The 16,242-nt window shown below is 48.8% G+C and overlaps 1 protein-coding gene and 1 long non-coding RNA gene across 2 annotated transcripts in view; one reads left to right on the forward strand and one right to left on the reverse strand.

The window, feature by feature from the left end:
• Positions 1-16,242, forward strand: part of HUNK (hormonally up-regulated Neu-associated kinase) — a 105,898-nt gene that overhangs the window by 83,956 nt on the left and 5,700 nt on the right. The window contains exons 7-10 of the mRNA XM_036851392.1: positions 723-885; positions 4,778-4,861; positions 9,716-9,763; positions 15,283-15,463. Of these exons, the coding sequence (XP_036707287.1) occupies positions 723-885; positions 4,778-4,861; positions 9,716-9,763; positions 15,283-15,463 (476 nt within the window). The remainder of the gene's footprint in view (positions 1-722; positions 886-4,777; positions 4,862-9,715; positions 9,764-15,282; positions 15,464-16,242) is intronic.
• Positions 892-6,905, reverse strand: LOC118894808. Its single transcript, XR_005019763.1, has 3 exons — positions 6,704-6,905; positions 4,985-5,251; positions 892-1,476 (listed from the first exon to the last, which is right to left on the reverse strand). It is a non-coding gene; the product is annotated as an uncharacterized LOC118894808 (long non-coding RNA).

Raw genomic sequence — 16,242 nt, forward strand, 5'->3', positions numbered from 1 at the left:
TTAACCTGTCCTCTGAGAGCACTTTACTTTACAGCTGAGCCCCAAATCCCCTATTTGTGAACTTGTGAACTCACATTGTTCCTTTAAACACTCTCTGGGCTGGCTCCTGAATACCCTCCTTTCCCAACTCAGCTTCCACCCAACCTAAGTGTGGGCTCCACCCCATCTCCAATAAATACATTTGAAGGAAAAAATGTCAAATTGTAAAGAAATTTGGGACAATTGGGGAAATTTGAATATATTCTAGATATCAGAGAATATTAAGAGATTACTAAAATTTTGTTGGCTGTGTTGATGGTATTGTGGTTCTACAGGAGATGTCCTTGGTTTTTAAAGATGCAGGTCGAGGTGTTTAGGAAAAAAGATGTCATGATGTTTGTGATTTAAAATACTTTAGGAAAGAAAGGAAGGGAGGGAGAGATGGAGGAAGGAAGGAAGAAAGAAAGCAAGGCAAAGTGTTAACAATTGGTTCAACCAGGAATTGGGTACACACATAGGCTATTAGACTATTCCCTTTACTTTTCTGTATATGTAACTTTTCATAATAAAAAGTCAGGTGAATGAATGAGTGTATGCATGGACTGATTGTCCATGAGGGGGCCCGTGTGTGTGCTGGGGGGGCGGTTTCTGTGCTGTCATGTTTGTGACCATCGCTAAGGAGGCCCTGGAGCCTCTCAGCGACGGTGGAGAAGTGACTGGCTCTGTGTCTGTCTGCCCCGCAGGATTTCCCTGGAAGACCTGAGTCCGAGTGTGGTGCTGCACATGACGGAGAAGCTGGGCTACAAGAACAGCGACGTGATCAACACCGTGCTCTCCAACCGCGCCTGCCACATCCTTGCCATCTACTTCCTCTTAAACAAGAAGCTCGAGCGCTATTTGTCAGGGGTGAGTGGAGCCCCGCGGTGGTTTTCTCTGCTCTCTGTGGAAGAACGAGCTCTGACATTTGAAATGTTTCCCAGCTACTGACACTTGATCTGAGCTGTTAATTGAAACTAATGTGAGGCTGAGTTTCCTGAAGGTGGGATAAAATAGTAGCAAAACCTGCTTCTCAGGGAGCGCTTTTTATCTGAGGTGTTTTAAAAATATTCTCCCACAGAGTTAAGCTCTGGGCAGACTCGTGAGAGATTCAAGCCTCTTTTCCTTTCAGCTTCTTGTTGCCTTTTTGGCTCTGTTTCTCTTGGCTCCTTGGGGTCCCCGTGTAGACGCACTGGGGCTTGTGTAATCATAAAAGTTGGGGAGCAGAGCCCCTCAAGCCTTCACCTCTAAAGCATGGTAGATGAGAAAGCCACTATTTACATTTACTTCTCTAGAAAACAAAAGTGAAACCTTGGCCCCTTCACTCAGTCTGGGCATCAGATAGTCCAGGTGTCGCGTGTGTTGAAGATGAAGGAGGTAGAGCTGGGAGCCTGTGTTGGGCCATGGTACCCTCATGCTTTGGTCACCTTCATCCTTCTGCCTCATGAAGTTCATACGTGCCTGGGTGAGGGAATTTACATGCTTCAATATCTAGTTTTGACGAAATCAACTCTTTCCAAATGGACAATGGATAAAAAAGAATTCTGCAAAGAAAACTGGATCACAGGCAGATGGATTCTGCGTATCACTCCTTCTGTTTCTCCTACTCAGAACGGTGAGGACTGACCAGATCTAACAGGAAGTCAGCCAGAGAAATTTGGAACTGTCAGGAAGCCCATCTGAAATTTGATTTCATACCCATTCCTGAAGGATGATCTTCACCTTGCCTATATGGCACCTTGAGATCAGGTTGTATGGGGTCATCACTGTTAGGAAGACATTTAGAATCCAGAACGTAAAGAGGAACTTCTAGAGTTTTGCGGTGCTATTTAAAGTCATGTGATAGCCCAGTATCCCACAAAATTCCACTAAACAATAGGCTTACAAACCTTTTATGAGGTTTCTACATTAAAGCTAAAGATGAAAATTCACCGATAGTTGGGGAAATGATATATTCTCCCTGATGAGGGAGAAAATGACCAAAATGATGCCCAGAAGACAGCATGATCAGAATGTGTCTCTTATTAGCAAATGGATTTGGGAGACATCTAGAAAACATTGCCGAATAGATGAAGAAACTTGACGGGAGATTTGTTAAACAATGGAACAAAAGTATAGATGTTTCTAAGCTGATTCAGCTTAGGGTATTTCCTAGATTTGGCTTCAACAGGAAATTATCCACAGAACAACTTTTTTTGTTGGTGAGCCACCAAAGGAATGATGTACATGAGAAGAAACATTATAGTAAAAGGCATTTAAAAATAAGAGCAATGTTTTAGGGGGAAAAAAAAACGTGCTCCAGAAGCAGTGATGGGACGAAACTTCGGAAGGGAACAGATATGCAGCTGGATTTCAGAGCCAGTGTCACGGTCACAGGAAAGCTACTGCAGGAGAGAAGTGGAGTTGAGAAAGATGAGACCTTTGATACATAGTATGTTATTTATATCATTTTATTATGTGATAGGAGGGATCAAGAAATTCTCTCACACCAGAGAACAGAGGTCCTCTGTTCACCTATGATGATGAGCTTAAAAGACATGTTAGACTTGAAGCCATTTCTCATTTCTCTTTTATAAGAAGACCATATGTCCTATATTTCTTTCTTATCTTATCCTTTTAAATTCCTATTTTATTGCCTATTTTATAATGTACATATGTTAGTACAGTACATGCTTATAATTTATAAATAAATGTGCACATATTGTAGATGCCTGCTAACAACTTTTTTCACTCATATGGGCTCAAGGTCACACCATTTAGGAACCACCATGCTAGGGACAAGTAGTTCTCAAGTAAAAGGAACAGAGGAGGGTCACACGCTGATTTTCTTTTTGAAATGATGAATGTTGTTCAAAAATTAGTTTTAAAAAATGTTTCCATGAAACTGACTATAAAGTTTATGATTTCACATATTTAAAGGATGACATTGCTACTTTCCTGAATAAGCTAGCAGATTCAAACATTCTTCTTTTGGAAGAACCAGTTTTCTGCATACTGATCAATAAGATAGAGGGGATTTTGTTTTTAAAATAGTTTATTTCCTTATTTAAATTATATTTTGTATTTTTGTCTGTGTTGGGTCTTCGTTGCTACGCACGGGCTTTCTCTAGTTGTGGCGAGCGGGGGCTACTCTTCGTTGCGGTGTGAGGGCTTCTCTTATTGTGGAACACGGTCTCTAGGCATGCGGGCTTCAGTAGTTGCAGCACGCAGGCTCAGTAGTTGTGGCTCCCAGGCTCTAGAGCGCAGGCTCAGTAGTTGCGGCGCATGGGCTTAGTTGCTCTGCGGCACGTGGGATCTTCCCAGACCAGGGCTCAAACCCGCGTTCCCTGCGTTGGCAGGCGGATTCCTAACCACTGTGCCACCAGGGAAACCCTAGTTTCTTTCTTATGTCTACCTCCACATCTACATATGCAAACTTCGGTTACTCACACTCTTAATCACACGGCTCATCCCAAGTAAGAGACATTTGTATGAAGCTCTCAGGGCATGTCTTGCCTTCTCTGGATGTCTTGCCATCTGCTGTGTTTGCCCAGCGTCAGGGTTACAAGTGGTGCAGTGTTGCAAAGCTCTGTGGTTTTGTCTACTGAGAAGTTCCCTGGAAGCTCAACTAACTTAGTTCTAACTGGAGAAGGTTCTTTCTTATTTTATTGTCTGTTTCACCCTTAAACCTTAAATCATAGGACATAGCTGGTGTGAGAACCAGTGTCTAGGTGGGTGGCTGCTTTTAAGAATGAATTATTCCCCACAGACAGCCATAGCTGGTCCACTCAGTAATTTCCACACAAGGCTAATTTAATTGCACCTATGCACTGGTCCAGTTTTGACTATCATTAACCAATTACTAACAGCCGTGTATAATTTTGAAAGCAAAACTAGTGAACTAAAAAGTAAAATATTGTAACTTAATTATTTGTCATTTCTCCCCTTATCCCTTGATTCTTGTTTCCTCTTTCTAAAACCTAGAAGCGTGGATTTTAATTTGGAGAGCCTGTAAAGGCATTCTGTGAATATTTGTTGGCTGAAAAATTAATCAGTCATTTAATTTCACCTGTCGCCAGAGAGGATTGCACCTAAATAGTGCCCCTAGATCATCTTAGGTGTGGTTATCTGTCTTCTTCTTTAAGCTATATTATGAATTGCTGTGACATTTATTGGGGCAGGGGGCAGGAACTAGGGCTTTTTTTTTTAATTGAAGTATAGTTGATGTACAGTGTTGTGTTAGTTTCAGGTGTACAGCAAAGTGATTCAGCTATACCTATAAATATATATTCTTTTTCAGATTATTTTCCATTATAGGTTATTACAAGATATTAAATCTAGCTCCCTGTGCTGTACAGTAGGTCCTTGTTATTTATCCATTTTAGGGCTGTTTTTAAATAAGCAACATCTGTATCCCATTCAGTAATTCAGTAAAGTAAGGTATTCTCCCCAGCTCACATACTTGGTCTCTGCTTTCATGTCTTAGAGTGGTCTTCATCGCACAGATGAAAGGACTGAGGCCCAGCAAGGAGCAGTGATGTGTCCAGGGTCACCTGGCCCTTTCCTGGCAGAGCCAGGAACAGAAATAGGTCACCTGATTCTGGGTCCCGGGCTCTCCCCACACTCCGTCCTTGGATGAGGCTTTGCACTGCAATTAAGTGCCTTGCCAACCACTTTCTGCCCTTTCTCAGCCAAGCGCTGGTTTAAAAATTAATGAATGCTTAATGGACATTTCTATTTCCTGTGAGTTAAGCCAGGCTTTTTTTCTCTTCTCCTCTGGTAGAAATCCGACATCCAGGACAGCGTCTGTTACAAGACCCAGCTCTACCAGATAGAAAAGTGCAGGCCCACCAAGGAGCCCTATGAGGTGAGTGGCCCCCAGAGCAAACCCCAGGATCTCTTAGGAAGAGTGGATTTCCATTCTGGGGGGAAAGGGGGAAAGGAAACCAATTATTGTGGGACACAGAAGTAGCCAAAGACAAATAATTACTTGACTGAGCCTTTGAGAAATGGTTTACAGTGGGGCCGCCATCGTTCAGTCTCTAGACTATGGTTCTCAGCTGTGGCCACATAGTGGAATCCTTGAGGAGCATTTTAACATCTGGATGCCCAGGCCGTACCTCAGACTGATTCCATCGATCCATTCTTGATCCCCAACGAGGTCGGGGGTCAGTATTTTCTAAAGCTCCCTGAATGGTTCCCAGTGGAATCAAGGTTGGAATCCGCTGTCAGATCTCCAAAAGGTAAAAACGAGGTGCTGAAAAATATAAGTGTGTGTAACACTTGGCATCAGGAGAACAAAGTACAGTGAGGAACAGGAAAAAGTATCTGGAGCAAGCCTTTCCAGTCAGCTGTCCCTGGTGACTTGATGCTACCTAAAACGAACCTGAGAGAAAATACCAAGATTCTTTGATTTCAGAGTAAAAACTGGTATCATATTGTCCCAAATTTGGACCCCAAATACATGCTTGTTAAGAGACTGTGCCTGGGAACTCGAGATCCAAGGCCTGGAGCACAGGGTAAGGGTCCCCCCCACCAGGACTCCTCATTCGCTGTTTTGTCCAGTGGGGCTCCCCTGTCTTCTCAGTGATTTTCCATGGAATATGGAACGAGCTGGGCTGCGCTCCATGGCGGCAGCAGAAAGCAAGTGGGACACGGCCCAGGCCAACCCAGTGACGCGGGTGACGGGGTTGCTGAGCTGCCGGGCACCACGTGCAAATGCAGCCACCCCTGAGCATCGAGGCTGGGGTAGCGTGGGGTGGCCGTAGGAGGAGGGCGAGGCTGGTCAATCTCGACAGCCTGGGGGATGGCACAATTTAAGGAGGCAGAGAAAAGGAGACGCTGATGACAGAGAAGCTAGCGAAGATAACGGGGCAGCCGGAGACCCAGGAGGGAAGGATGTCAGGGAGGACATGGGAAAGGTCAAGTATAAGGCAGCCAGTGGTGACAGCTGGGCAGTTTCTCGTCCTGGAGGAGGTGGAGAAGGCAGAAAGGAGATTGCGTGGGTTTGGGGGAGCGAGGACCGTGAGCATAGATCTCTCCGTCGATGCCTCTGGCAGTGAAGAGGGGCTGGGGAGCAGGTGGGCCGGGAGGCAGAGGAAGGAACTCCAGCGATGGGTGGGGAAGGCCATGCATTCAGAGCAGCCAGGGTGGGCCCTAGCCTTGACCCCAGGCTGCAGGCCTCCTTCCTCTGAGACTGGCTGTGAGGCAACCAGCATGATGAGGACGGAGATGAGCTTTTGGAGGGGCAGCGGGGGGGCGCGCACTGGGGCTGGGAGGGAAGCACACGCATGGCTCCTAGGGCTGGGAGCGGGAGAGCAGAGACGGTGTAGGGCCAGACTCCCCTGAGCTCCACACCCCTCCGGCCAGTTGCTTACTGAACCTTCTGTTGCGTGAATGAAGGCGTCTCAAATTCAGCACACCTGGAACCAGCCCCACCTCTCCTCCCCCATCTCCCCCCACCCCTGGCCCCTATTTTCTGTCTCCAAATGGCAGCCCCACCCTCAGTACAGGGCAGAAACCCGGAAGACCTTTGTACTCCTTTCCCTCACCCCGAGAGCCAGTCTGTCGCCAAGTTCTGCTGGTTTGACTCCTGAAGCTCTCCAACCCCTCCACTCTCCATCCGCCCCATCCTAGCCGCCATCACTTCTTGCGTGGACCTCAGCGGCAGCCTCCTTCCTAACTGGTCCCGCTCCTTCCCCGTGACTACCTGGCGCTCTGTCCACACACCGGCCAGAGCGAGCGATTCGCACTCAAGTCAGACCGTGTCACTTCCCCGCTTGAAACCTTCAAAGGCTTCCTTAACCTGGAAGGCAAACTCTGTGACGTGGCCACCACGTCCCGGATTGAACTGCCTTTGCCAGCTCCTCCAGCCTTGTCTCCCGGGCCCCACACACAGCCCTGCTTCTTGCTTTGTGCTCAGTCCCATGGGCCTTGAGACTCTGTGCTCTCTTGGCTGCCAGGGCTGGGCACACCCTGTTCTCTCTTCCAGAATGTTCTCCCCACCCCTCTCTGCTGAGTTAATGTGTATCTTCAGATCCCACGGCAGGGTCATGTCCTCGTGGACCCCTGCCATTCTCTGACCTCTGCCACTGGGTTGCATCCCTCCAGTAAACACTGTCACACACATTCTGCTTCCTGGGGCTTGTCCCATTGGCAGGGTTCTGTCTGTTCAGGGATTATTTGATTATCATCTCTTCCCCACTCTGGACTGCGAGTTCCTTAAGAGCAGGGACGGTGTCACTTTTGCTCCTCACCGTGTCCCTAGAGCCTACACAATGCCTGGCACCCAGTAGAGGCTCAATAAATATTTGCTAAATGAACAAATGAAATAATCAAGTGGACCTTGGCCCAAGTCTCAGAAAATAGAATCGGGCCAGCATCTGGGGAAGGTCAAACATTCCAGGTGGGACACCTAGAAAGTAGGGGACCACCTGCACCATAGCGAGCAAGTCGAATTATCATCACCTGATGGTCATGCCCTGCAGCGGGGAGGGACCTCTTACAGTCACTTGCAGGGAGGTTGGGTGCCTCGGCTGGGGTCCAGGGGATACTGAATTCACTGGTAGGCTCCCCTGCCTCTTGGTTTGACTGTTTAGGACCTCAGGTAATAACAGAAACTTAGACGTACCGCATGCCCCTATGTGTGTGCCCTAGGCAGCCTCTAAGCCACCTGGCTGACGCCCATGTCCTTGGTTGCCCTCGTACCCGACCTTGCTTGTGTGTTAAGTGTCAGAACCGCGATGGGAAAGGGGCCTCTTTTCTTCATCCAGATTATTATTCTCAGCTGATTACTTCATTTGGCCTGGAAAACACATAGTAAGCATTTTAAAACATTTGTCGAAATATTTAATGGTTAGGGTTTCAATAGGAACGCTAATGGGAAGACAGCATTTCAATTTTCTGTGATCCATTTGTTTTCTCCAAACTGCGGCGATACTTGTGCTAATTAAATTACAGGCTCTGACTAGATGATGCAACTCCTCTCTGTTGGAACCTAGAAAGTGAAATGGGGCCAGTTAGAAAAAGTGGTGAGAAAGTCTGAAGGAAGCCAGATTTTCCAGGTAAAGCCCACTCAGAGCCTCTGTGGGGCTCTTCCCAGTTGCCATCAGCTGGTCCAGGAGGAGAAGCGGCCAAGTAGCAGGGGAGGGAGGTGCTGTGAGCCGGAGCCGTGGAATGAAGTTCAAGGTTGTACACAAGCCTGCTGGGGAGCGGCTCCGGGGCCATGTCCGGGCATTGAGGGCAAGTGATGGTCTCTTTCTTCTTCTTGATCCTGGTTCTTTTTCTCCAAGGAGATGGAGGAGCTGAATTAAGTGGAAAAAACTTCCCTCTTGGGACTACAGTGTCGTCATTTTATGACTTTACCACTTTCTCCCCCTCTTCTTCCTGTAACAGGCAGAGATTATGTCTGGAAAAGTGGGACACTTGTCTCACCTTAGGCATGTGCCCCAGAGACTCCGTTTCCTAAGAGGCCCTGGGGGACCATGGGGGTGGTGGCAGAGCAGTCATCATTTCTAAACTGGCTTATTAAAGCTGTAGAGAGCCAGGAGCCAAGTTTGTTTAGTCTTGAAGAATAATGCTAATTTGTAGCAAAATGTAAGTTAGAATTAGCAGGGCTTCTCTGTAGTGTCAAAGTAACATTGCAGTTTTGGAAGAAAAGTTATGCAGGGGTGGCGGAGGGACTGTATTAGTTTGCTAGGGCTGCCGTAACAAAGTCCCACAAACTGAGTGGCTTAAACAACAGAAGTGTATTGTCTCCCAGTTCTGGAGGCCAGAAGTCCAAGTTCGAGGTGTCTGCAGGATTGGTTCCCTCTGAGGGCTGTGAGGGAGAATCTTTCATGCCTCCTAGCTTCTGGTGGCTGCTGGCAATCTTTGGCATTCTTTGGCTTGTAGAAGCATCACCCCGATCTCTGCCTTCATCTTCACATGGCGTTCTGTGTGTGTGTGTGACCAATTTCCCCCTTTCTATTAGAATACCAGTCACATTGCACTAGAACACACCCTGATGACCTCATCTTAACTTGCTTACCTCTGTCAAGGTAACACCAACACTCCTTCTTCTCAAAGGCAAAGGAGAGCAAACTTTCACACTCCCCCCTCCCCCAAGCTTCAAAGAGGATGTGACGGGCCTGTCCTGACCCTGTCTTCAAGTAAGGCCACATTCTGAGGTCTGGGGGTTAGGACTCCAACATATGAATTTGGGGGGAATAAAATTAAACCCATAACGGAGACTCTAAGTTTAAAGGTAAAATATTACAATGATTTTTCTTTGTGTCATTTTAAAATCTGTACAAAGTTTTAAAATCAAGTATGGAATCAGGTCAAGCTGAATTGTTAGAAATCAGAACAGTGGTTACCTTTGGGGACAGGGAGAGGATGCTGGGAACGAGGGACTTCCAGGTGCCAGCTGGGTTCTGTGTCTTGATCAGGGTGCCATGTCGATGTGTTTTCGCTGTTTGAGGAAACGTATTGAACTCCTTACTCATCATCGGAGCACCTCTGTGTTATGTGTCCTAGACTTTAATAAAAATCTTACCTAGAAAATCTATCCAGGGCAGGCATTAGGACATCTGCTGCCTGCTTCCACGACAGTTTGGTTTCTTGTCTATAAACTTTGAAAGGGAGACTCCTCAACCGGAGCTGCAAGTGGGAGGGGGTAGAGTTTAGGAAATAAACAACAAGTGCAGCTTCTTGAATTGTTGAAAAATGCTGCTTTTTACAGGCCTCCCTGGGCACCTGGACAAGAGACCTCGAATTTCACGCTGTGCAGGTAAGAACTTGGGGGGTTATGATGGCTTAGTCAGAGTTCTCCAGAGAAACAGAACCAATGGGGTGTGTGTGTGTGTGTGTGTGTGTGTGTGATGCTTGGACACCCAGGGAAGGGCTGATGTTTCAGCTTCATCCCTGTGTCTTCTGGAGGCAGAATCCCTTCTTCCTCAGGACACCTCAGTCTTTTTCTCTTAAGGCCTTTAACTGATTGCACGAGGCCCACCCAGACTGTAGAGGCTAATCTGCTTTACTCAAAGCCTACCAATTTAAATGTCAGTCACATCTACCATGTACCTTCACCGCAGCATCTAGACTGGTGTTTGACTAGACACGGGGTACCCTGGCTTAGCCAACTTGACACATGAAAGTAACCATCGCATATGACCCTGAAGGTTGGCAGATCTCTGCCCAGGGCTCTGGACCCTGCACACCTCCATCCTGTCCTAAATTCCAACATGCAGAATCCTGTTGTAACTGTCACATATGACCCTGAAGGTTGGCAGATCTCTGCCCAGGGCTCTGGACCCTGCACACCTCCATCCTGTCCTAAATTCCAACATGCAGAATCCTGTTGTAACCGTCACATATGACCCTGAAGGTTGGCAGATCTCTGCCCAGGGCTCTGGACCCTGCACACCTCCATCCTGTCCTAAATTCCAACATGCAGAATCCTGTTGTAACCGTCACATATGACCCTGAAGGTTGGCAGATCTCTGCCCAGGGCTCTGGACCCTGCACACCTCCATCCTGTCCTGAATTCCACCGTGCAGAATCCTGTTGTAAGTGGATTTGTCAGAATCCCTCAGATCAGATCAGTGCTGTCTATGCGTAGTTGACCATTTTTTTATTGTCTCACTAAAACTACACGCTTGGCTATGCATTCGTGTTTCTACCTGCAAAGAAGTGGGGTTTACAACAGTCCAGGGCTTCCCGGCTCAGTGGCCTAATTTATGAACCAAGCCCTCTTTTTTCTCAACTCAGTTGCTTGTTTCCTATGGCAAAATCAGGCCTCTGTGGCTTTCCCTTATGGGATGGGCAGCAAGGAACCAAAAGCAACCAGCAGACAACACCTGGACCCCTGGGCCATCCCAGGTGTCCACGATCCGCACCTGGTTCTGATGTTCCAAACGGCCGGGTGAGGTTGTCTCATCATCAAGGGGACCCCAGGCTCCAGAAAGCCCACGCTGAGCGGACTTGAAGGCTCCTCAAAGAGGACAGCTTTAGCTCGCCTCCAGTCCCCTGGCCCCTCCGCTGTGCCATCACTGACACTCTGTGGTCAGTTCTGCACTGCGCGAGGGGCAGGTGGCCCCGCTGGGCAGCACTTCCTCCTGCAGCCCCGGGGGTGCGGGGCTGAGGGGGTGGCCCCAGGAGGCGTGGCCGCAACTGTCCTAGTTGAATGAATGCCTTTGCCTTTCAGACAGTGAAGCAGGCGAGATGTGGGGTTCATTTTTTATAACCGAAGAGCTTAGGAAGGACCCACCCTTTTGGTTATAGATGGGGAGGCCCGTCCCTCAAGGGGAAGTGACTTGCTGAAGGTCACCTGGCCGTACCTTCAGGAGCAAAACGGGAAAGGCAGGGGGAGGGCTGTGGCTCTTTGGAGCCAGGAGCCTGGAGTCGCAGGGAAGAGTCTAAGGGGACCCGCGCCCTGGAGCTCAGATCTCAGAAGCTGAGGACTGGCTCCCCGCTACTCCCCGGCCCGGCTGCCGAGCCTGCAGACGCCTCCCTCCCGTAGCCCAGTGGATCCTCGCTCACTGGTTTCTTCCTCTCCTCCATCAAACAGTCCACGACATCCAAAGAGTCTTGGGTAGGTAACCCTTTAAGGGGTCACATTTTCAAAGTGTCCAGCTTTGTAAATGTCCACGCACATGTGTGGTGGTTGGAACGTGGTTGAAAGAAAACAAGAAGCTGTTTTGTGTGGGGCTTGCTTGCGGTCTCCTCTTGGATCTGCCTTGGGGGTGCGGACTGGGCATGAGGCGGCAGAGGAGACCCCTGAAGCTTCAGCTCCATCGCCCACCCTTAGGCGCACGCGGGGGAGGGGCGCACCGCCCTCCCGTGAGAATCACAGGGAAACCAAAGAGGCCTGAAGGCAGCCAGCGTTGCTGGGTGGGGTGCGCGGGAATGGGTGCAGGCATGTCAGAGGGGGAACGTAATTAGTCCTTCTGGAGATCTGTTTCTGTTACATAAGGCAATTCAGCGTCCTGCTTCCTGGGAAATCTCTTTTGGAGAAAATAGGCCATGCAAATGAACAGGTAGAATTGGATGATCAGTTGCATTTGTAACCGGTGTTTGGAAGGCATGAGGATGGCTGCTTGTAAACAAACTCGTTTCCTGGGGGCTGGTGACCCTTCCACCGGGACTGACTGACCCAGGGGATTGTCCCACATAGGGAGTGGTGCGGTGATGAATTCTTGGTATCTCCCAAGAAACTGGTCACTATAACGTCACCCAGTCTTTTTGGCTGGAGAAAGGTGCTCTGGGGGTTATGAAGGAAGCACCATGGTTCAGGATCCTGGGATTAAGTTCAACAGGGGGGCCTGAGCAGGCTTTCCCACAATCTTTAGTCCTAAATCCATGTCCCCTTTCTTCTGCCCCCATTGCAGGCTTTCTGCTCATTGCCAAATACCCCTTTGTCGGTTGTTGGAGAGATTCCCAGAGCCAACCTTGGTCTCTTCCTACAGAAAACTCTCATACCTTGTACACCTCTTGGTTCATGAGCTCTATCTGGGTGGTGATACTGGCCCCCCGAAAATTTGCATCTTGATCCTTTAGCTTTGAGAACCCACGGAGAGTTAGAAAAGGGCTGAGCTGGACCCAGGAAGCCGTCGGCAGGAAGCCCTCTGAGTGCAGGGAACGCAGGGCAGCCCAAAGGAAGGCGTGCTCATCATTCTTAAAAAAATCCTTAAAAACGGGCCGGGGGCGGGGGGAGGGGGGGACTGAAGTTTTGCTTTTTCTTTCAAATACTGTTTTACAATGTATCACAAAAGTGTGTTTGATTTCTTTTTTCCTGTTTAATGTGTTATCAGGTAGAACTTATGAGTTTTCTCGTAAAAACAGAGATAGAACGGAGCAAAAGGATGGAATTCTGCCAGACTTTTCGGGACAGGCCCTTTGATGCCTGGGGGAGGCTGGGGAGTGTGAAAGCTCACTCTCCTTTGCCGTAGAGACGGGGGCCTGTTGGTGTTTGATAGAAACGGGGAGAGGGGGGCAGCGGAGAATTGTGCTTGGCCTTGACCTGGAGCGGATGCCCCCTTCCCCCTCCGTAGTATCCTGCCCACGGCCTCCTCTGTAGCATTCCAGATGCCGACCGGAGCCCTGGGACTACAGTGGGGTCCCTGCTCCTGGCCAGTCGCTGTGCCCAGCCTTCCTCTATGGCACTGGAAACGCCTGGCCCTGCCCCAGGCTTCCGGAGGGCACTGTGGAGTCAAGCGTTAAGAACACCGACTTTCAGGGAGGGCTGTGAAAAACTGAGTTGCCGTCCGGCTCCTGGATGAATTCTTTTTTTTCTTTTTTTTATTGAAGTATAGTTGATTTACAATGTTGTGCCAGTCTCTGCTGTACAGCAAAGTGACTCAGTTATACACATGTAGACATTCTTTTTTTATATTCTTTTCCATTATGGTTTATCACAGGATATTGAATATACTTTTGTGTGCTCTACAGTAGGACCGTGTTGGTTATCCAGTCTAAATGTAATAGTTTGCATCTACCAACCCCAAACTCCCAGTCCATCCCTCTCCCTCCCCCCTGCCCCCGCCTTGGCAACCACCAGTCTGATCTCTATGTCTGTAAGTCTGTTCCTGTTTTGTAGATAAGTTCATTTGTGCCATATTTTAGATTCCACATGTAAGTGATATCACATGGTATTTGTCTTTCTCTTTCTGACTCACTTCACTTAGTATGATAATCTCTAGTTGCATCCATGTTGCTGCAAATGACATGATTTCGTTCTTTTTTATGGCTGAGTAGTATTCCATTGCATATATGTACCACATCTTCTTTATCCATTCCTCTGTCAGATATTTAGGTTGTTTCCATATCTTGGCTATTGTGAATAGTGCTGCTATGAACATAGGAGTGCGTGGATCTTTTTGAATTATAGTTTTGTCCGGGTATGTTCTGGGGGAATTCTTTACCCACCACAGTCCCCTCTGCAAGAGGGGATAACAGTATTTGCCTCATCGTGGGTCGTGCTCTTAGAGTAGCGTCTTGCATTCCAAGCATCCTCAGTAAAGGTGCCAGTGGCTGTCCAGAAGCTGGGGAGGGTGTTTGCAGAAGTTTCACCTCTGCTTTCATCCCACTTCGCCCCTCCTCGGATGACGAGCCACCTCAGCCAAGGCGTAGGCCCCAGGGAGCTATTGTCCTCATGGTGACACTCAAGGCTGGGCTGGGCGTCGCCACTTTCCATCTCTTCCCAGTCGTTCTTTCCCACTCAAAACCTGGACATAATGAACCCCAGTTCGTAAAGGCTCTGAAAATCCTCACTAGAAAGGGCTACCTGAGTGCAAGGGGATGTTTCCTCGAGAAGCTTTTCAACAACATCAATGAAAAATAGATGAGCTCTCTTGAATTGCAAATGCTCTTAAGGTTTAAGGCAAAAAATGTGAAAATCGGTCTCTTTTCCCCCCCGCTCCCTTGTGGTGAGGTTCGGATTCAGTTGCCTCTGTTTAACAGTAAACATCAAACATAATCTTTAGGGCCAGAAAAAAGCTTCCTTTTAGCAACATCACCCTTCCCAGAAGCTTGAACCCAATTAATTTTAATTCAGCTCCATTTCCACTGGCTTTTTTGTTTTTGCTTTTTAATATTTCAATAACTATTTATTAAGCTTTCTCTCTGTGCCTGCCTTCATGCCCGAGGCTGTGGGGTGGAAGATATATAAAACAGTCAAATTCATTCCTAGCAGAGGGATTATAATTGAGTTAAATAAAGGCAAGACTGACAGCACAAGTGGCTGAATTGTGCCAATTTAAGTACACAAGTAAGAGCCCACGTGCCCAGAGCGGGTAAAGGGGTCAGAAACTCACCTAGACTGGCTCAGGGCTCCGTGGGCTGGTCGTCCACCTCCTCGGCTTGACTGAACACACAAGCACCGAGGAAGCAGTTACGTTTCCTTTGCAGAATTGCCTTTGCAAAACCACTACCGTGGGCAGAATCTTAGGGCTCTGCTATAAATAAGACGGCAGGTTTCCGGGAGTCCTCATCTGCTTTGCCTCAGTTTGTTCAGCTTGTTCTAGAATAATGGACCGCCCAGGGATGACCTTGCCCTTGTTGGAACACGTCAAAACGGCATAGGGCAGGGAGCTGGGGACCACCGAAGCCTGCTGTGGCCCAGGGGTAGGGAGGGAGGTTCCCTGGAGCAGCCGCTGGGCCTCAGCGCTTCCATTGTTCAACACGTAGCTGAGAGCCTAGCGTTTTGGAAAACTGGGGTTTCTTAACTCTACTTCGATAACTCTTCGAAGAGGGACCCCATTGTGTATTCTTGTGTGCGTCTGAGTACCTATGTTTGCTTCTGTTTGGAAGGATAAAAAGCCCAAAGAACAAGAAAAAAGAGGGGATTTTCTTCACCGGCCATTTTCCAAGAAGTTGGATAAGAACCTGCCGTCGCACAAGCAGCCCTCGGCCTTGCTCATCACGCAGACTCAGAGCACCAGGGCCCTGCTGAGGGACCGGAAGGCCGCCAAGCCTGGCCTCCCCGACAAAGGTGGGTCAGCTCGGGGGGCTCTCCAGGCCGTTTGTGTTCAGCTGTGGGGCCGCCGTGTACCCCATGCTGGTGGCTGTGTAGGCCCCTGGGACAGACACGACTCTCGTGCCCATGGGAAAGCAGGATCAATGCGTGCAAGGCAACTTGAGAATAAGCAAGTCCGGACTGCCTGGTGCTGTCTACCGGTGTGGACAGGATTTGAGAAAGCACAGGTGGGGTGCACGGGATTGTGGGAGCAGAGATCAGGGGGTAAGGTATTACAGGCGTAGAGATTTTGGTGCAGAAAAAGAGATCAGGGTGAAGGAGCAGAGATCGGGAGGAACGGTTTTGCAGGAGCCGATGCCAGGGTGTGTGGTACTGTGAGAGCAGATATCAGGGTGCGTGGCATTGCGGGAGCAGAGCTTGGGGTGCATGGTATCATGGAACCAGGAACGGGTGTTCAGTACTTGGAGGGGCAGAGATCGTGGTGCGGGAGCGGTGATGGGGGCGTGCTCTTGTGGGAGCCTTCACCAGAGAAGTGCACCCTGAGAGGCAGTGATGTGGGCTTTGGGGTGGAGGTAGGGTGCTCAAACCCAGCTCTGTAGTTGGTTGTGGCCCAAGTTCCTTACCCACTGAGGATCTTGATTGGTTCCCTTACTTGTGAGGACATCTACCCGTCAGAGCTACTGGGTGGATCGAATGAAATACGTGTGTGGGCTACTCTGCCTCATTCATCATCCAGCACGTGAGGTAACTGATCCATGCGGGTCTCCTTCCTCTGGGCCAAGCATCCAGCGATG

The sequence above is a fragment of the Balaenoptera musculus genome, chromosome 4 (assembly GCF_009873245.2).
Source record: "Balaenoptera musculus isolate JJ_BM4_2016_0621 chromosome 4, mBalMus1.pri.v3, whole genome shotgun sequence".
Taxonomy (NCBI): Eukaryota; Metazoa; Chordata; class Mammalia; order Artiodactyla; family Balaenopteridae; genus Balaenoptera; species Balaenoptera musculus.